Source organism: Mercenaria mercenaria, chromosome 5 (assembly GCF_021730395.1).
Source record: "Mercenaria mercenaria strain notata chromosome 5, MADL_Memer_1, whole genome shotgun sequence".
In the NCBI taxonomy this organism is placed as follows: domain Eukaryota; kingdom Metazoa; phylum Mollusca; class Bivalvia; order Venerida; family Veneridae; genus Mercenaria; species Mercenaria mercenaria.
This window is the reverse complement of record NC_069365.1, coordinates 65,590,675-65,613,084: the sequence shown is the minus strand read 5'-3', so window position 1 is coordinate 65,613,084 and position 22,410 is coordinate 65,590,675. Positions and strand designations below refer to the sequence as shown.

General features: G+C 35.8%; 1 protein-coding gene across 1 annotated transcript in view; it reads right to left on the bottom strand.

The window, feature by feature from the left end:
- Positions 1–537: 537 nt before the first annotated feature.
- Positions 538–22,410, bottom strand: part of LOC123558473 (uncharacterized) — a 94,683-nt gene continuing 72,810 nt past the window's right edge. Inside the window, exons 33-46 of the mRNA XM_053544651.1 lie at positions 21,828–21,926; positions 18,582–18,735; positions 17,979–18,145; positions 13,809–13,871; positions 10,487–10,640; positions 9,952–10,118; positions 9,554–9,616; positions 8,077–8,227; positions 6,764–6,930; positions 5,582–5,722; positions 4,902–5,104; positions 2,872–3,007; positions 1,650–1,911; positions 538–1,206 (exon numbers count right to left, since the gene is read on the bottom strand). Coding sequence (XP_053400626.1) covers positions 975–1,206; positions 1,650–1,911; positions 2,872–3,007; positions 4,902–5,104; positions 5,582–5,722; positions 6,764–6,930; positions 8,077–8,227; positions 9,554–9,616; positions 9,952–10,118; positions 10,487–10,640; positions 13,809–13,871; positions 17,979–18,145; positions 18,582–18,735; positions 21,828–21,926 — 2,159 coding nt within the window. The 3' untranslated portion in view covers positions 538–974. The remainder of the gene's footprint in view (positions 1,207–1,649; positions 1,912–2,871; positions 3,008–4,901; positions 5,105–5,581; positions 5,723–6,763; positions 6,931–8,076; positions 8,228–9,553; positions 9,617–9,951; positions 10,119–10,486; positions 10,641–13,808; positions 13,872–17,978; positions 18,146–18,581; positions 18,736–21,827; positions 21,927–22,410) is intronic.

Here is a 22,410-nt window from a genome sequence, read left to right as displayed (position 1 = left end):
ACCTTATCTGTACACATTTAGTTGAACAGCATTCATGTGAAGACGGTCTGTACTAAAACCGTTGCTATTTAGAGAATGGCGTAGTATATGGGGGCATCCGTGTCGTATGGACTCAATTCTAGTGTGTTCTTGAACTCCGTGTTGTAATATGTTCTGGTCCCTTATGACGATGCACAACATAATAGAATTCCGCTTAAGCCTGTACTAGTGGTCATGAGGGGCATTGCACATTTCATTACCTCTCACGAACAAACTTTTGAACATTACATTACTTGTCAATCAAACCGAGTCTACTATTGTATTATTTGGTTGCGTTGTATGCTACCAAAGGATCTTTTTCTAGTTTTAAATATATATGATCTTGTTTGCCTCTTGTTATCAAACACTATTATGAGTTTAACAAAGTTCCTGTAAGCTTTGACTCAATCTTAATCCAGTACACAGCTGGAAAGCGGCCAGAATGGAAGAATTCAATTGCTGTGAAAAATTCGGTCTATAAAGCACATCTATTAAAATAAAACATTACTAAACAAGACGTTTCAAGATATTAAGATTTTATTTACGTGTAAATCAAGACTGAAATAAATGATATTAATGACTGGAGTACTTCAGTTCTGTTTTGAAACTGTACAGGCTAATTATGTGCCTTCAGGGGTTTATCAAAATATAAAGGTGAACATCCTTTACTGATAATTGATAATTTCAACTTTGTCATTTAGCAGTATATAAAATTTTTATGTTAAACGAAGAAGACTACAAATTATAAATAATCTGAAATTCTTTTTAAAATCTAGTGACGTTCATGGTTTCTTACTACACAAACCTTATATAAATGTAATAAAAAGAAAATCACTCAAGAAAATATTACGTCAGCTAAACTTATTACGTTCCTACACTGAATTAAAAATAATCATATTAATAAGTGTATATTCCTAAAAAACTAAATAAAATCACATCATCAAATCAGTTATTCTTCATTCAGATTGTTTTTCGTCTGTCTGGATTTTCTCTACAGCAACTTTCCGCCTTATCACCGGGTTACACGTTTGACGACACTGTGATGACCAGTCGTTAGAATGACAGAAGATTGTGTCACAGAATACGTAGATACCCTCGTGGTTACTGGTGTACTCAAAGTCGTCGAACATAAACCTTGTCTCATGAGTAGACTGAGATATTATATGTGTATTTGTGTCCACCTCGCATCTACAGACGTAAAATTTAGAATATGTACAGTTCATTTTAATAACGTGTATATAAATCTACAATATAAATGAAACAGAGACATTCGTAAGGGTACATAACGAATAAGTACTAATCGAAGTACCGTTTAATATTTTTTTTCAATTATCTTTCCAGAAAAGACAATATAAGTTAAGTTTAAAACCATTTCCCAATAAAAGAATGGAAAACATATAATAAATGAGGTCCACAAAAGGTGTGTAGATTGAATTATGACAACAAGAACTATAGCATAGCGTTATATCTAGTCAGCGAAGTTTTAAAATATGTGTAACATTTGAATGTCATTTTCTATTTTATATAAAATCTTTATTCTATAGTATTAATTGTGGGAAATACCAACTCTTCATTTGAAAACCAAGTCCCATGCCCTATAATTTATTATTTGAAAGTCATGTTTTCCTTACCCATTCTTTATGAGATAGTACTTCATATGATCTGGTGCATTGAATGTTGGTTTTGTGTAGCACGTGTGTACCCGCATTCTGGAGTTCCAATCTGACGTAGTGGTAAACACTTTGACATATACATGCGAGCCTACATCAACATGTAATGGATTTGCTGGCACTTCTTTCATGAAGTTTGGATCTAGATAATAGGAGATGTTGACCGGGTACTGTAGGCTTGAGACACTTGGAGAAGGAGTACTGGGATTGTTGTTAATGCCACCTGAAAGAAAAGACTTTTTATCAAAAGATTGAACAGAACGACTATGTCTGAAATATACTGATGATGTATCAATGCTTTAAGACTGATCTTGTACCATTTAGCGATTGCTCGTCTGTTTGACTTTGAGAGTCACCAGAGAGAGAGAGAGAGAGAGAGAGAGAGAGAGAGAAAATCAAGGTGTGCATGAATATGTCACCATATCCGATGGTAAAACTTTAAACGCATCAGAAAGCCAGACTTCTCTTGAACACACAAGACTGCGTCGTCTTCGTTTGTTCTAATACGAAATTTCTTTTCCGTTCATACTGGTCTACGGTCCCAATACGCCTCACCTATTAACTTGGACGGGGCGAAGGTTGCTTTCGTGTCATTTAACTATTCTTGCAAGTAAAAACAATGCGCTAATTTTGAAACTTCGCTTAATTTAAATGTACTAGTACCCAGCCAATCACAGTTAACGTCTTCATACAGTCAAGCTGTAATGTCGGATCTTGAATTGGATAATACCTTTAAAAGTATAATAATGCTTTTAGAATCATCAAAATTAATAAGTATTCATTGATTTTAGGATGTCAGAAGTGGATATCAGAATGTGGTGGATCCAGAATTTTGGTTGGGATCGCATTTTCTGTATGGGGAATAAGTGTACCTCAAATAATACAATCTGACCTATATTCAGACACAAATATTGAACACAATGTCTCTTGTAAATTTAAAGAAGAAAAAACAATTTTTGTTTTATAGTACGACAGTGTTTGCCTGATGGCTCCGCTTAAGCAGTTAATATGCTACAAAAATAATGTCGGCTAAGGAAAAAAACAGAATAATTCAGGTCTCAATTTGGGTTAATCCTTAATGTATGCCAACAGAAATTTAGGTTGGTGTGGGGTGGGGTGGATGGGGGTGCATGTGCGATTTTGTTCACTTTAGGATCCGCGTTTGATTGGTTGATATACGTACCATAACCCGATCCGTCACTGTTGACGTCACATTCCACTCCAACTGTCCAGTTGTAATGTCGGATTATAAAGGTATACACGGGATCGTGTTCTGCGTATATCAACTCATTGTTGTACACGTGGGCACCGTGCTGAACCTATTTGCAATACAAATGCGCATGTATGATTATATCGATCCGGTAAAAAGAAGATGTACCGACAAAAAGAGTACTATAACTGGCATGGTCCGAATTGAAGTTAATAAATATCTTTTATTATCACTAGTGCCCTTTACACAAAACTTACCTAAACATGCACTGTCAGTTAGTTGTTGCTTCATTTTATGTTGAAAAATCAAAGATGAAATTTCGAAGAAAAAAAAAAAACAAAAACAAACAACATAGTCTGCGTTCATTCTACTGTTCGGAAATAAAATTGCATTATCTGGGCAAAATATGGTATCTTCTTATCAATACTGCATTATTTTACAAAAGTGGCCTGTCTTCCCTTTGATTAAATTTGAAATTTTAACGAACAGGTAAGCTGTCTGGGATCCTGTGGTAGATTTAACATAGTGTCAGTTCATCAGTATTGAATATCGATGCAGCAACTTATACTCTCTAATGTAACTAGAAATAATTACGAAGTGTAAATTCAAGCAGTGCTAATGGATTTAGACTTGTACAAGACAGCATTTAACAGTAAGGTTATACTAGAAGGTGGTTGACAGATGTCACTTTCGTATAAAACAGACAATTTAACCAGTGATTTGAAAGACACGATTGATAAGTACAACTATTTTAAATGATGCAGCGATAACTTTACATACAGAATCATATTTCGAATGAGCTAACAAATTGTTTTTATTCAGAAGCTCAACGTATTTTAAAACATTTCAATTCTAAAAATTATATGATGACAAATCTTTCTGTCTAGCATTCTTAAATGAAATTTTACACTGAACTGAATTGTGAAGTACATCCCCGAAAAGATTTTGAGAACAGTGCTGGCAAGTCCGCAAACTCCTGTACCTATTTCAAAATGTATCATGTTCTATATAAAGATAGTGATTTGTACATAAATACTTGCAAAGGAATAAATAAAACCTTGAGGAAAAATAGTTAAATATATGTTAAAACTGAAATTACTATAAACGGGCATATACCCTGGTTTAAACCGAATTAGGCTGGAACTGATCTTTTAATTCCAAATCTTCATTATTAAGATACACTTGCTGTTCCAATTTTTATGCAACCAATATTCAGAGAGACCTTTAACATTTAACGGCTTTTGTACATTGCCAACCTGCGTGTAATCTGTGAAAATTACAATAATAGGTAACATATATACATGCAGTATGTTCTTCCTTTTCGAATCTATAACTTTACATGTGTAGTATACTGTTCTACTGAATATGTAATAACCCTGTGTCATATCAAGCTCTACATACAACATACAATTTCAAATACTTTGCTTTCAGTCAGCATAACAGCTGAAACTTTCTAACAATAATTGTATTCACTTTCCACCAAACTTCAGATAACCGGAAACCCATGATCTGAACATCATTAATTGGGAGAAGTTCTTAATTAAAGAGAGCACTGTCTTCCTGAAGGGTCAGCCAGTTTTTGCTAATAGTAATAAAACTTCCATTATAAGATAACTGCACCCCAATATCACAACCTGAAGATCTTTATTCTTATAAAATGAAAAAATGTCGTTTTGATATCTGGGAAAATACAACTTTGTTTTTTGGCAGCATTTACTTGCAATACCTTAATATTGTAACATTGTACACAAAGCCAGTTATAACGCTTTTAGTTTCTGCTAAAATTCTAGCAATGTAGTCAATATAACTACAACACTCACTCATTGTGCTGTTTAACAATATAATTCTTTACTACACAAAGAAATTTGTATTCGCCTCATGTCAACATGCCTGTTGTATAACTCACGCGCGTTCGCGCACAGACTGACACACACACACGTATAAAAATGAAATTAAAAACAAATATTATATATCGTATATGTATATGATTTAGCTCAGCTTACTGTGTCGCTTGTAAGACACTCGTCGAGTCCTTGTTGAAATGTGAGATGTCCATGTTTCTCTAAGCCAGTACATTTGTTTTCTCCAAGGTAAATATCGGATGCCTTAGCATTAGGATAGATCTGTCGCAGTCGGTTCATGTCAACCACAATGTTCCATGTATACTCGTTGCAGTTAACAACAATCGCATTTTGGAGACTGTACCCTGAAATAATTTTACATGAAGCACATGTTCATTATTTGGCAATGTTTGGTAAGTAGTTTATGCGTGTTGCTGACACAACTTAAAAGCGAGACATTGGAAACATAGCTGTTGCAGACCTTAACATTGCTAAAAACATTTCATATCGTTACGGTAACAAAGCAATATAATAATTGGTTTTTGTTTCGATTATATGAAAAAAATATTTACTGTATACTTTAAAAAAATAACAATGAGTTAAATCTTTAGAAGGTAGCCAATCCTTTCATGACAACTACCTATGATTGCACAAATGCAAAAGTCCTGTAAGCAGATGGTCATTTCAGCCAATGAACACGCAGAAAAAGGAAACATAAAGGTTACTTGAAAGGCGGGAAATTCATTCAACAATACTCTGCTGAATGCGAGTTGGTAAATATCGGTAATTATATACATGTCATGTGATTAATGATACGATTCTCAGAAAACAAGAAAACAGACCATAAGTAGTATAATGTGTCCACCAAGGGTTGTAAGTTGACGTTCTCCACCAGGGAAAAGATGTACTGTAAGTTGTGTAATATCTTGTTGTCAACCACCAGGGGTAGGTAGTGTATGACGTTGTTTCTTCGTAATTGTATGCTGTAAATGTCATTGAAATATAAATTATATGAACAAAAGAAAACCAAACTAGTCCAAAGTTCTAATAAATTTTTGTTACAGGGGTTTCTGTGGGTCAGTTTAGCTTCTTTTACGGCATATAAACCGTTGATTTACTGTCGCAGAGCTTAATGACGTCATAACAATCGTAGTACATAAAGCTTCAAGTTTGTAAAGGCAGTTTAACCTGTTAAAGTTAGAATAGACATGTGAAACTAACATATAAACCACCAATATTGTTGTCCCCTGTAACACACATAGAAGATATCAAATTTACGTGTTTCACTGAGTGTAAGATCGAAAAATAAAATCACCAAGTGCACGCAAAACAAACAGACTATCAACTGGAAAAAAGCAATATTTAATATTATCAGAAGTATCAACCGAAATTTGTACACATGTACTTGATTTTTGTTCAGCCATTGTGTTATCAACAGATATAATTCACTATAGCGTTTATTCTAACACAATATGATTCATTTCCTGTTTAACAAAGTGGAATGAAACTATGTTATCGTGCAACGTATTCACTGCATAGTCATAACGACCATATGGAAAAGAAATCCAAAGCATTCAGGCAAATATTTGGAGTATAACTTAAAGGATACAGATAATAATCCTTGATAACGTGTTAGAATCGAAATAATATATCTCAAACAGTGATTTGCTCTTGAATAAAATCATTGTCGTTCAGATTCGTCATCGTGATCCATCCATCCATCCATCCACCGACCGTCCGTCCGTCCGTCCGTCCGTCATTTATCTATCTATCTATCTATCCGTCCGTCCGTCCGTCTATCTATCTATCTATCTATCTATCTATCTTCTGCCTGGTGTGTTCAGCCACAATCAGACTTAAGGTATTAAGAGGTCTGGTTATTGAGTGAGGCCTTCACAGGCCCGAATATGTTTAATATATTTCATTGAAATAGCATATCAAAAGACAATCCACCCAACATAGCCAAGTCAAATAGGGAAGCATGTATATGTACACAAATTGTTAATAGTAATTCATTAGATTACCAGAGCAATCTACGCCAGCATCCTCACTATGTCCGCAATCATGATGGTACCAAGTCTGCGAGGGACATTGCTTAATTTCTGTTTCATACCCATAGCACTGAAGATCATCCACAATAATAGAACCACTCCCGCTGCCAAAATGCGCGCTCGAGTACGCAACACCATAGCTGTTAAAATATCAATCAGATACAGAATAAAATGATTATCAAAGCAGCTTAACCAGACTTTGGATGTACTTTTTTCCATCAATAATAAAATAAGTAAGCGAAGTGGATGTGCATTGTTACGGCCAAAAGGTATTAAACGTTTACTTCACTAATCAATTAAAACTATATAGAATTAATTACAAGCATTTCTAGTATTTCACTTCCTGCAATACTACCTTTATATGTAATACATGTATAACTGGGCTTGTTTCTGTTCATTCATATTATTCAAGTTTTTTTCGAATCCCTCATAGTATAAGAGAAGTAGTCTTGACAAACGATAAACAAAAATGACGTTTTAAAGGGCCGTTACTCCACAGAAATAATTCGAGTGGGACGTGCTAACGATATGCACAACTAAAGATTAATACCATTGGCAATAACTCCCGTAAAGTTTAATGAAAATCTCGATAAGATTTTTTGAGATCAACTGTAGACAAGAATCTCTACATAAACATTATGAATAATAATCGACTGAGGGCAATAATTCCGTAAAAATAAACCAGGTAGGACGTGCCTAACAAATGCATAACAAAGCCTTATAGAAACCACTCAACATAGATAGCACAGTATATTGAAAGACACTGTATTCGATTGAACAGCATGGTATTCCTAGCGGATAACTTCTATGTTACATTACTTTTACTGGTTTTACAAAACTTAGCAAAAAGGGAAATTATATATTTCATACCTGTAGTGACACATGCCACTATACATGTTTACTGAAATGGTGGACTCGAGTACTGTTTAAAGGCATTCAAATTTTCAGACATTATTTCCCATGATGACAAACAATATATATATTTTTAAGTTTACGGCAGAAGTGTTATAAATTCAACTGGGATTGTATTTTTATCTGCCTTATTAGCAGAACTACCAATTGTTTTACAAATTTAACTACAAAATGTAAATATGGAAAGTGAATGAGAAATAGATCAATGGCTGTGAGGTACTCACTATTCTTGAATTTGTTTCAGTTTGGGCATCTATCAAATTTTCGCGAGTCTGAAATATGACAAATCTTACATAGATTTCATGTACTATGTTTTCCCTTACTAATACAACAGTTGCCACTCATTTAAGTTTCAAATAATGTACCGGCCTTACTCTTCTCCGTAGTAGTATCCCAACATCCTACAAATAACCTTGACATCATTGTGGTCAAAGTTGTCATCACATATTGTTCCCCACTGTCCTCTGCTAAAAACCTCAACCCGACCGGAACTAGCTGTACCACCAACTAGTCGTATTCTGCCTTCTATTTTTGAAAAGAAAGATAACAAGTATTTCAAAGTCAAATGTAGTCTATTTTAAAGTTCCGAACCTAGTATTGAAATGTTCTCTTCTGCATGTATGGTAACGGGTAATGTAATATTTATATTTTGCTCGTAATTCATAACCAAAGGATCTGGGACTTGTATTTTTGAGGATAGGGGTTAATGACTTGACTTTAACAATAAACAGTCTACTCATCAAGCTCAGTTGAAAGAAGTATTCGAAAAATTCTGTCATCTATCCGGTAATGCCTTGGTCACAAAACCGTACAATGTCCGTACGGTTTTAAAAAATCGTACGAGTCCACCAATTTTAGAATCCTTACGGACTCTGTACAATCATAGCATCTGGTCACAGTACCTACGGGTTCCGTACGATCTTAAAAGGATGGAATTGTAGGACATCCGTACGGACATCGCCTACTAGTCGTGCGAAGCTCGCAGGGAGTCCGGCCGTACCTCGTAGAGTGCTCGCGAGTTTGTACGGTGCTCGCACGGCACAGTGTCCGTTGTCCTTGCGGCAGGAATAAATCAGTACGGACATCGCAGACAAGTCGTACGGAACTCGCAAGGAGCCCGGCCGTAACTCGTGTGGTGTCCGTACGATGTCTGTACGGTGTACCTACGACAAGAAAAAACTAGTTTTGCGACGTCTGAGTAAAATGTCCTTTTGTAGCCACTCAGCTGATCGTAACGCACTGCAAGCCTTGTGCGAACATCGCACGTTCTCCGTACGGTGTCCTTAATATCGTACGGACATCGTAAATTGATCGTGCGAGTCCCTACGATACTCGTGCGAGCATCAGCAAGTCCCTCAGTTTTTCATACCCGTGCGATAACCGTACGGGTTTCCGGGACCGTGCGACTCCCGTATGGGGCTCTTGCGAGCTGCTCCCTACTTCGAAAACCTCTACGAGCTAGTAAAGAACTCGGGAGCACGGTGAAACAAACTCGGCGTACGATTGAACGATGTCCGTGCGGACGCCGTACGAGTTTGCCAAAATAGACTTAAAACCTACTCGTACGGAACTCTTAGCGTTCTTGTGACCAGGGTATAACACTGCTTCTGTGGGTTGTACATCAATGTATCTTTCATGTATCTTTCATCACTTTAAAGATAATACGATATTAAAGAATTCTGTATCACAACTATATAATATTTTTTATTAAGTTGAAAACTATTCCTAACATGGAGGAAAAATAGTAAATACTGTATGATTACAATTATAAATGTTTAAGAGAACGATGAATATTATCAAAAGTATTTATTGTACTTGAGCAATTGGCAGAAATTAAGTAAATCAGATTACCTTCGGATGGAGATGTTTGATGAAACCACCAAGGAATATCTGTTGTCAATTCATAAGCTGTTGCTAAAGTAATGGAATTTCATTAATACACACATAAAGGTAAAAGCTTCTTTTACTCTGACTACATAATTATTTGTTTTCGAAAAACAGGGATCTTATAATAACTGCGCTATGCGGTTAAAGCTACAAATGCTTAGATACTTCAGTTATACATTAATTTTATCAATTAACTATATAACAGTCATATGAATCTTAAACATGAAGAGTTATAACACAGTTCTAGTGGAAAAGCCGATACCTGCCGTGTCAAATTTAATTTTTCACGATCATGAACGGCATTTTGAATTATAATGTCTAGTGAGACCTAATACAATGTTTTCAATAACAGACTTGCATACCGTAGCAGTCGATACCAGCGTCCTCTGAGTGTCCGCAGTCATTATTTCCCCAACCATTTGACCTGCAGTAATTGATGTCACTTTCGTAGCCATAGCACTGCAAATCATCCAGAAAGATAGGACCTGATCCGGACCCAAAATAAGCACTATGGTACGCACGACCGTAGCTGAAATATAAGGCATGAAATAGTTTACACTAATCAATATAACGCTAATAACCGGGAAACACTGCTTTTTCCTAGGACCAAAGATAGTTTCAATGACAGAGAGTCATTTAAAAACATTTTAGCCTACGATATCAATCATGAAAGTATATATATTTATGTAGAAACGAATAACATGCTTTCAGATTTCAAACACACCATAAAGTACGTTAAGATATGAGTATTTAAAGGCTAATTGATCTTTTAAGGTCATGACCTTCTAGAGCAGTTTCACTTAAATTGATACATAATTGGTATACTCATTAAGAGATTGGATAAGGACCGCAAGAACAAAAGAGAGCAGTAGCTAATATACTGATAATTGTACTTACCTTTCACCCTTGAAAAGACCAAGCATTTTGCAAATGACTTTGACATCATTGTGGTCAAAAGAGTCATCACAAACTGTTCCCCACACCCCGTTACGCTGTACCTCGATACGCCCGGAATGGTAGTTCGGACCATTTACCAAACGTACAGATATACCTAGCCATTATAAATTACATTTAAAGTTTAAGAGAGACGGCTATTAACTTGATACATTGTCAACAGAACGAATTTACAATAAGATCCTTTTGAAACACAAAACGCATCCAAATGAATATACCTGATTTGTAATTTAAAAATCGTTTTTGTTATCACGTAAACTTTGCTGGCAGGAACAGGTAAAAAGTATCATGAAAAATGCCAATTTCCCAACTCGTGTGCCTACTTTCTGGAAATGTGACGCTTCTAATGATCGAACGCGTGTAATAAGCCACGAATATTACATAAACTTGAATAAATGTTGGTTTTGGGGAAAGAATTGGAAAAAAATATTGGAACTGCTCCCCCGGAGTAGATTATAAGGTCAAATAGTTCATTTTCAATCGCAAATAGTTTAACAATGTCATTTTCTATTTCTTTAACTTGATTAATTTATTGATTTACACATTTATTTATTTACTCACGCTTGCGATACGTAGATCTGCACTCTCCATAATAATGCTGTTACGTACACGCGCGTCCTTAGAATAAACAGTTCAGCATATTATTGCTGTTGCGTACAGGCACGACATAACAATCTGACAATTTATCAAATCTTAATCCTTGCATCAACAAATACTCCGACAGAAAAGTGTCTAGAAATGTAGAGAAACACTTCACGGGCAGCACTCCGTAAACGTGAACTATTAGATTTGTGTAAATGCAGTCGTCTACGTCTAGCCAGTGTTAGTCCAGAATTGCAAACGTTGCCCGTTTATTTGTCTGCTTATTATGCACCCCCCCAACCCTCGCCCCCCTTCGAAAAAGGAGGGGTATATTATTTTGCAGATGTCGGTCGGCCGGTCAGTCTGTATATAGACCAATCCGTTTCCAGATGATAACTCAAGAACGCTTAGGCCTATAGGATCATGAACGTTGATAGGATGTTTGGTAATATCCAGCAGGTGGCCCCTTTTGATTTTGTTTGTTTTGTTTGTTTTGGGTTTAACGCCGTTTTTCAACAGTATTTCAGTCATGTAACTTCAGGCAGTAAACCTAACCAGTATTCCTGGATTCTGTACCAATACAAACCTGTCCTCCGCATGTAACTGCCAACTTCCACACATGAATTATCAGAGGTGGAAGACGAATGATTTCAAACACAATGTCTTTTATCGAATCGTCATGGAGAACATACGCCCCGCCCGGGGATCGAACTCGCGATCCCGCGATCCGTAGACCAACGCTCTCCCTACTGAGCTTAACGGGCGGGCTCCTATTGATTTTGAAATCAGTAGGTCGAAGGTCAGTTAAGCAGACATTTAGCTGGAACAGTTAAACAGTTTCCGGATGATAACTCAAGAACGTTTGGGTCAAGGATCATGAAAGTGATAGGGAGGTTGTTGGTGATGACCAGCAAATGACTCCTATTGATTTTGAGGGCAGTGGGTTAAAGGTCAATGTCACAATTACCTGGAAAAGTTAAACAGTTTCCGGATGATACAAATGTAACTCGAGAATGCTTAGGCCTAGGACCATGAAAGTTGATAAGAAGGTTGGTCATGACCTGCAGATGACCCCTATTGATTTTAAGGTCATTATAACAAAGGTCAAGGTCACAGTTACCTGGAACAGTTAAACGGTTTCCGGATGATAACTCAAGAACGCTTGAGCCTAGGACCATGAAAGTTCATAAGGAGGTTGGTCATGACCAGCAGTCGATCTCTATTGATTTTGAGGTGAGTAGATCAAAAGTCAGGGTTACAGTGACCAGGAACAGTTAAACGGTTTCCGGATGAGATTTCAAAAACGCTTGGGTAGGGGATCATGAAAGTTGATAGAGAGGTTGATCATGATCAGCAGATGACCGCTATTGGTTTTGAGTCAGTAGGGCAAAGGTAAAGGTCACATTGACCTTACATCGATAAACAGTTTCTGGAAGATGACTTGAAAATGCTTTGGCCTAGGCTCTAGAAACTTGTAAGAAGGGTTGGTCATGACCAGCTGATGACCCTTATTGATTCTGAGGTAAGTAGGCCAAAGGCCAATGTCGTATTGACTTGGAACAGTTAAACCGTTTCCTGACAATAACTTGAACCCTTTGGCCGAAGATCACGAAACTTAATAGGAAGATCATGACCAGCAGATGACCCCTATTGATTTTGAGGTCAGTAGGTCAAAGGTCAAGGTTATATTGACCTAGAACAGTAGAATTTTTGTGTACAATGACCAAATAATTTATGTTCCTTGCGAAATTTCTGAATGCGTCAAAGGGGGGCATTTCGTGTTCTACGAGCTCTTTTCTCATAATCACGCAAGTAATATACAAAATGGTCCGGTTTAAATGGGCAATATATTTTACTTTTGCGTATTTTGTTGGAAAATAAAACATTTTTTTTAGTTCAGACGCTTAGTAATCGAAGGCACGCAAATTTGTGATATAAAAGACGGACACAAGAAACTACGGCCGCCCTAGAAAGCATGAATATATAATAAATGTTTGCAAGGAAATGACGTAAGCATCATCAGATAATATTGACGTTCCTGCGCATTACATGAACATTCAATAACAATGTTTAAGATAAAGGTGTTTTGATTTTGCTTTCTTTCTAACGTTGGAATCGAACATTTGCAACAGAAATGCTATTCGACGCATATATGCATTGGCCGTTTTAGTGGTAGATCTAGTAACGTTGCCTTAGAAACGGTGAATACACAATGTTCATGATTTCCCTTGTAATGTAAGTATTCGCTTTCAATATTGTTTGTTTATCATACTGTTAAATTTAAGCAAAGTGGGACCAGAAATAGAGATATAAGAACACCTTTCCGTGTATTTTTGAATACCCCTCGATTGCTGCTTGACGATGTTTTCGCAGCCGTTCAGTAAATAATTAAAACAATACCTGAAAAAAGCGAAATTCGACAATGCTTCAACATTCACTGTGGGAGTATTTTGGTAATTCTCACAAGTTTTGAAAAAATACTTGCAACTCTTTAGAGACATGTATTTAAAAACTTTAATTATGAAAAAAGAAGAAAAGGAATCAACAGTAAACATGAATTTACAAAATGCAATAAACCCTTTTCGGATAAAATCTTTCGGGAAAATCATTATACCAAATGTTTACAGTATTAAGCGCAAGACTCAATATATAAACATTCAGAAGTGCTTCTCCAAGTACTCACTTGATTCTGTACTTTGATGTATCCACCAGGGATAGGCAGTCGTCTGCTCCAATCCGTAGTACCCTTTAACAAGAATACGGTATTAAATATTCTTATTGTAAAATTCCTTTGCCTAATTTACCTCTCGCACAAGAAACAGTATTAGAAGTAACTAATAATCTGTCAATAAATATATGGTCAATACTTGAAAAGTTTTCATACAGAAGATTTTAATAATTTCTGCCGGATTTTTTTAACAATTATTTTTGTCTTGATGAAATACAAAGAGATCACAGCACAGCTGCATAATTGATTAAATACATTTCTTTGAAAAGATATTTATTACTGACTGTTAATTATACATCATGTAAAACACCTAACGCAATGTTCCTATCTCCTCTCAAAATGTACTAATTTTAATGTCTCTCACGCCGATCCGCGTTTTCGAATAATCCCCGGGTAATGATTTAAATAACACCTGCGCAGAGTTGTCTTTTGCGCGTCGCACACAATGGATGGTATTTCAAAAACATTCAGAGGATTGCATATAGACTTTTCATCATCAGCGTTGTTAGACGCTTATAAAATTCGTTGATATGCAAGCAGTCGTTTGTTGCAGAATAAACTTTCCAAGCGACACTCGGTAGTTAAAGCATTGCAAAAGTTCCTTCTAGGGCACATCTATATAAATATATAATGATCATCTTGTAAAATTTCGGTTGCAATGTCTGTTTTAAATATTAGTCATCAATGTGTGGAACCCCAGGATTGGACGCAAGGACAGACCAAATTTAATACCGAGTGGTTGGGGCACAAAAAGTAAAGTCCAGGATATGCAGGACACAAAGTATGAAGACATTTTAATGACTGCAATAGGTATGTCTGTAAGGCAAAATAAGTTTTGCTCTGATTTCAAGGTACTGTAGATAACAAGATGGCCATGTGAAGTAGAGGTATAATACGGCACTTCTACTCCTTTGCCTATTAGCTAGTTTTTATGGAGACGTGGTAGAGAGTCGTTTAGAGGACTCAAGGTCTCGAGCTCAAATTTAGGTCGGGCAAAAGAGATTTTTGGAATTTGTTTCTTATCATGCGAAAAGAGTACAAGTGGTCTATTGCTGTAGCTTCAAAAAACGAATGTAGAGCAGAAGGTTATTGTCAGAATAATTTGTATATTTAATGTATTGATAACGTAACACATAAGCACAGATAGTGTTTGACTCCCTTTTCAGGTTGTCATTGCTATAATGTTTGTTGAATTGCTGTAATTAAAAGAATTTGGGTTATTTGTGGCTGATTTGGGTTCATTATATGGATAGCTGGGTCCCAGCTTCGCACATTATGTCATATACAAAAGTTAAAGGGAACCAGATATTTGATAGAGCAAGTACTCGTTGTAAAACGTTATGTTTAAATTTGGACCAATCAGAAACAAGTTCTAAAAATAGCACGTCTGCTGGGGTATAAATAGGTATATGGATGACAGAGAGCTCATTCGGTATCCAGCGGTTGAAGAAGGCACATCGAGGATTCAACTAATAATTTATCCAAGTACCTTGATAAGGAAGTTATTGCAACTACACTGTCAGGGCGGATAAATTATTAAAAGGAAAAAAATAGAAGTACGTAGACTAAAGAAGAGTAGCAGAATTTCGATAAGGTTCCGAGCTATAGGGCCAGCGCATAGGAGTTTAACCTTAAGGGTAGTTGAATGCTATAGACGATAGCATATATAGGCTGAGCATCGGGAAGCTGAGACAGAGACCCTGAGTTTGGTAATCTACTGAGATAGTAGGAGAGTTCCAGCTTATATACGGTTCAGCATTATTGGCGAAGTACAGCCAAGGCATCGGGGATAATACCTATATGGTAGTTGAATACTACATATGATAGCAAATAGGCGCTGAGCATCCAGGAGTCAGGGCAATCATATAGAGTTAAGAGGACAGAGGCCGAGCATCTATGCGATAGGACTCGTATGTTGTTGATTCAAAGACATTGTCTGACGGGAACTTCAACAAAAAGACCAGTCAAGTATAGAGTCTCTAGCGTCTAGCTTATAATAAGAAATCATTTACGAATCATGGGTACACGAATCATTTAGGCAAGGTAGCCAGAGGAAAATTCTATATATGAGATATTTGGTCTCACCAGCTATACGTTTTTAACAAAGGACAATCTATTTCGTTTGTCAGCTAGTCTAAGACATAGTCACCTTAGGGATAGGACCCATTTCATTGTTCAAGATACTAAAGGCGTAGGCACTTCCCTGGGTCTTATAACCAGTATCCTGACAGTTATGGTAAAGGTCAGTGAATATCAGACTCACTTAAAGAACCGTCCTACTAAGTTTGAGAGTCGTAGACCCAAGCTATGCAGAGTTATAAGGTTTTCGGTACTAAAGGTCAAGGTGACCTTGGCCTTTGCCCGCAGGGTGATCTACTGGTCAGGAGCAGCCTCTCTATTAAGTTTAAGGTCTTAGCCCCAAGCATTGCTGAGTTACCAAATATTTTGGTACTAAAGGTCATGGTGATCTTGACCATGACCTTTGCCCACAGGGTCATCTACTGGTCTACTGGTCAGGACCAACATCCCTATTAAGTTTGAGGGTACTAGTCATAAGCATTGCAGAGTTATAAAGGTTGTTTTGGTACTAAAGGTTACAGTGACTTTGACCTTTGATTTCAAGGTTATCTACACTTCAGGTGCAACCTCCCTATTAGTTGGAGAGACCCCAGCATTGAGTTATAAGGGCTACTTGCTCCAAGTGACCCCCGGGCGGTGCCTCTTTTCATCCCAGAGGCATAATTTGACCATGAGGCAATGCTACATACCAAATATCAAAGGCCTAGGACTTGCGGTTTCAGGCAAGAAGCTTTTGAAAGTTTATTACCTCAAATATTTTGACGTCACAGCAACAAGGTGACGTCGTACACAGCGTTTATGTAAGACCAAAACCCAGGAAAAAAGGCATATCGTTGCAAATGTTTAGACCTTTGAGTAATGAAATAATTGCTGCCTTTAAAGTTTAGTCTATAACAGGAAATAAATATATTATTAGTTCAGAAATATATGTTGGGATTAACATTTTCTGATTTATACTGCGTACTTAGCATTGGTAAATACTACACCATGACTTTGTAGAATGGTATAAGACATGCAACCAGGAAAATTAATGTTGTTCTAATGTTTCTTCTGTCTTTTACGTCTTCTCAAATAGTAAGGCAGTGGAAGAATATAAACTTGGAAAGTTATAAACATTTTTTTTTCTTAAACTAAATTGAACTCTAGAAATTAATGTATTTAAAAGGAAAGTAGATAAGTAAATAACCCCGCACGTCATAAACACTAAAATGGCTATTTTCTTAAGTTTTAAACTACTAATATTTTTTTTCAATATTAGTTTGACTTTAAGAACTCTTTCAGCATTATAAATGATTTGATGATGGATTTAATGTTTTATTTACGATTATCCAGTTTAATACATTAACCTTTAGCCTGCTGGCGGTAAGTGACCAATTCAGACCAAGATCAGCCAGCATGGTCTGCACTGTTTGCTACTAGTATTAAATTAGTAAATTTTAACTGAACACCACTTTAAATAGTAAGTGGTACGGCCCAAATTGATGGACCAGTCCATTTTAGAAATTTAGCAGACTAAAGGTTAAACAGATGCAAAGTGTGAATTTTCTTGAGTATAATGTTAACAATTCTTTTTGTATGTTTGTCCAATTTGTCAGAAACAAATCTTATCACGTTTGTTCAGAACAGTAACTCTTTCATTTCTGTTTTTAAAATGTAAACGATGTGTTTCAGGACAGCAATATTATTCCGTATCTTATACATGTGTATTCTATTTGTACATTCGACATTACAAATAACTTTCTCGATTTCACTTCCATATTTAATTTCTGAGTTTTATAACAGACTAATTTTATTTTCCGTAATGTAACGTTATATATACCTGGTATATGGAAACTTCCCCTTGTTGGAATCTTAGAAAGATCATGAATCATCAACAAAAGAATGTTCCAACAAACCAGCTCATTCAAGGAATAAATATATATAGAAGATGTAAAGAAGTTGTCATTCTATTACTTCGTTAGTGTGTGCAAACGGAAGGACAAGAAATGTTCAGGTCCACTTATCACTTAATAAAAATAGATCGAATAAATCCAATTAACTGCTTACCTCTGCAATCAACTCCGACATCTTCGCTATGACCACAGTTGTTGTTGTACCAACCATTAGATATACATGAGCTGATATCTGTTTCATAGCCGTTACAATTGAGATTGTCCAGTAATATCGGACCGCTGCCCGCTCCGTAATAAGCATTAGAATGTACTATACCATATCTTCCAGAAATTGAAAATGAATGAAAAATTGATTGATAACCAATAAATAATACCACGTTATTGATAATATGGATTTAGTGTATGTATAAACGTATGCAATGACAATGCATGGTGTTTTTGGTCAACTGTCATTTCAACCTTGTACTTATTACTTTAAAATAAAGATGAAGACAAAAAAAATCCATCATGCATGAGCTACTATAGAAGTTTTCGTTCTAAATAGGGGCTGTTATAAAAGTTAAATAATCGTGGTGTTAATTTTATACAGGTATACATTACACCTTTAAAACTTATTAGATATCATAATAATATTTTTTTCGTGGCAATACATATACCGTGAAATAGTGATAAAAAATTTTCTAATCTATTTTAGGTGATGCATGTGATTAATCAATATAATAGAAGGCCTACGTGCTTTAATTATTTACACGTGTACCTGCTGCCCTGGTAGAGACCCAGCATTCTACACACCACCATAGCGTCATTATGGTCGAATTCATCATCACAAATTGTACCCCATTTTCCATTGTGATAAACCTCAACACGACCAGAGTAATAATTATGCCCATTCGCAAGACGAACACGCGAACCTAGAAATATATAGAAATATAAACCACATAGTTGAATTACACAAAGGGTATCAGGAAAATAAGAGAACTGTTGCTTCAAGACTGTCCTTGTTTGAAAACATGCTTGTCTAGTCAGGTAATGTAATAATAAAATTCACTAACTGTGTTTTACATAAAAATCTCATGTTTTCAAGTTTTTTTTGTTGTTTTTTTTTCCGGCCGGTATTGAATTTACATTGACTTCCAGTAAATATCTGGGATGAAGGTCATTTAACAGCTGATTAAAACAGTATGTTTTTATTGATGGATGACAAATTCTACAGGGTTTCGAATGGAATAGATGATATTTTCTTGATGGGTTGTGCAGGTGTTCTGAGCTGTATTGTTAGACAGTATAATCTGTTGTAAGACTCCTGTGGAAATCGCTTACGTAATAAACCTGAATCCTCTCGGTTGTGCAACTGCGGCAGAGTTCGACTACAAACCTTCTGATTCGGAGTGATCACCCCCCAGTCAACTCGTCTCCATTTTGGTCATTTGGTATTCCTTGACGATTTCAAATTGGTCATTTCGTCCCACATTTTTTGGCCCCTCCTTTTTAGACTTATTCTTTGTCAAAGTTTCGTACATTATGATTAAAATAATTATATGTGTTCTGTAAAATATGTTCTATATAAAAACATCAAATTTTTATTTTAAGAACTACATTTTGTTTAGCTTTATAAAGTGCATGGACGTTTCGTAGCTTAAAGTGTGCATTGGCTAATGCGGCCGTGTACCTTTTTTAAAGATACTGTTAACGTTTAAGTGCATGTTGAACACAATTCAGTTGTAACTAAGACACACGGTCATAGAGGACAACTCTTATTTAAATTTAAAACAGTGAAAGAATTCACAATTGAAATAAAATATTACTATTTATTCAACTTGTCGTTTTCGGTTAGAGCTAAGCATATGAAAGCCATACTGTACTATTTATTCATTATACATTATTGAATCACTGTTGTTCAGCTTAATGTAATATACTTGCATGGCGGTACAAAACGTTTACACAAAGGAAAAAAAATCAAAGATGATTACATTCTTGGTTACCAAGTCGACTTTTGCAGTGAATGTATATAAACGCGTATGTATTGTATTTCCGTTCTCAGAAACTGGTTCGTATTTCCAACGTTTCCGTGCACGTGTTGGAACGGTTCCTTTTTATACGTTAAAATGTTTTATTTTTGCTTTGGCAGACCAAACTTTCATAGTTTCAATTTGACGTATTCTCACTCTTTATAGAAAAAGGCTTTAAATGTTATGATTTGCACAGATATGCATGCAACAAACGAATTATTAATAGCTCTGTTGTGTTCAATCTTCATGTATGTAATTTTTGTCTGCTTACTATAATTATCATGCAGTCGTTTGTGTTGATAAGCTCAGCCGCTGTGTACGTGTACATATTTACGTGTTCCTTTATTTTTTAGCTCACCTGTCACAAAGTGACAAGGTGAGCTTTTGTGATCGCGCAGCGTCCGTCGTCCGTTCGTCCGTCCGTGCGTCAGTCCGTCCGTCCGTCCTATAAACTTTTGCTTGTGACCACTCTAGAGGTCACATTTTTCATTGGGTCTTTATGAAAATTAGTCAGAATGTTCATCTTGATGATATCTAGGTCAAGCTCGAAACTGGATCACGTGCGATCAAAAACTAGATCAATAGGTCTAAAAATAGAAAAACCTTGTGACCTCTCTAGAGGCCACATTTTTCATAAGATCTTCATGAAAATTAGTCAGAATGTTCATCTTGATGATATCTAGGTCAAATTCAAAACTGGGTCACGTGCCTTCAAAAACTAGGTCAGTAGGTCAAATAATAGAAAAACCTTGTGACCTCTCTGGAGGCCACATTTTTCATAAGATCTTCATGAAAATTGGTCAGAATGTTCATCTTGATGATATCTAGGTCAAATTTAAAACTGGGTCACGTGCCTTTAAAAACTAGGTCAGTAGGTCTAAAAATAGAAAAACCTTGTGACCTCTCTAGAGGCCATACTTTTGAATGGATTTTCATGAAAATTGGTCAGAATGTTCACCTTGATGATATCTAGGTCAGATTTGAAACTGGATCACGTGCCATCAATAACTAGGTCAGTAGGTCAAATAATAAAAAACCTTGTGACCTCTCTAGAGGCCATATTTTTCAATGGATCTTCATAAAAATTGGTCAGAATTTTTATCTTGATGATATCTAGGTCAGGTTCAAAACTGGGTCACATGAGCTCAAAAACTAGGTCACTATGTCAAATAATAGAAAAAACAACGTCATACTCACTTCGAAACTGGGTCATGTGGGAACAGGTGAGCGATTCAGGACCATCATGGTCCTCTTGTTTTATTAAATTATGATGTTTAGTAAATTTGATTAGGTATATCGTAAGGCAGGCCATTGTTACGTGATTTAAGCTTAAAACAGTCCATGCCGACAAAAACTAAAATTTAAAATTACCGACTGGATCAGAAGAGACCGGTCAACAGAAGTTAACGGTCCTAGTTTTGTTACATGATTTTAAAGCTTTATTTATTACAGTAACATTTTTATTATTACATATAATATTACAGTAATTTACACGCGGCATTTTCAAAGGATTATGATTTGACTAGGGAACCGTGTTGCAATTTTTTTATTTGAAACAGCGGCTTCATAATTAGCATTCAGGTAGGACCCTAAAGGGATTTGTTAATTTAAAGTTAGGTATCTTTTAAATTAAAAAATATATCAAAGAAACTTGGCACGGTTCCATTGAAGATAAATCGTCAAAATAATTCAAAATATAAAAAATGAGACGTTTTTAAATGCAATTTTGAAATTTACCTCTCTTTTTAAATAATTGACGATTTTGTAAAATTTTAAACCTGATAACTTTAGATAAGATAAATTTTCAGATGTCATGAAACTGTGTATATTTTCGAATGTGACGAAATGTGGATGCAGGCTCGTCTCCAAAGTTGCAAACAGTACAGTTATAAAGATATCGGGAAATGGTATAACATAGAACCGTTCGCCCAATGTAGATATGTAGTAGTAATGTTACTTGTTGCTTATAATTTCTCTTAACCAAACTTTGTTACCATGCATGTAATCGGTTGTATGATGGTTCCATGGATCATAGGTCGTTTGTTCTCTAGACCAAGGATCAGATGTGTAATATTCTGGAATATCCCATTGTCCTAGAGATACAGAAATAAATAATGTAAAACTGTTATTTTTTCACAACACAAGCAAGCCATGTAGCTGAAAAAAATCTGTTAGAATGTACAAAAGTACATGAGTAAATACCTACAGACTTGCGAACAACTGAATACAGCTTCTGCGGACACTATTTCCCCTTCTAAATTTGATCATGTTCTTCGTTTTATCAAACATTATATTACTTCGAATTATAAATATGGATAACTATAAAATATATTTATTTGAAATCAAGGCCTTTATTAAACAAAATCAGAGGTAACTGATACATATCTGGGAGTACAGGGAGCGTAGGTTTTCCTATATGTGTAAGCAACTAATACTAAGACTATAAATGTACCTACAAGACATTGATGCACTTGTTTGGGTGTTTAGTTGTCCAGGGCGCGAGGATTGTCCTATATTCGTAAGCAACTTATACTAAAACCAGAAATGTGTCTACAAGACACGTATGCCCTCGTCTAG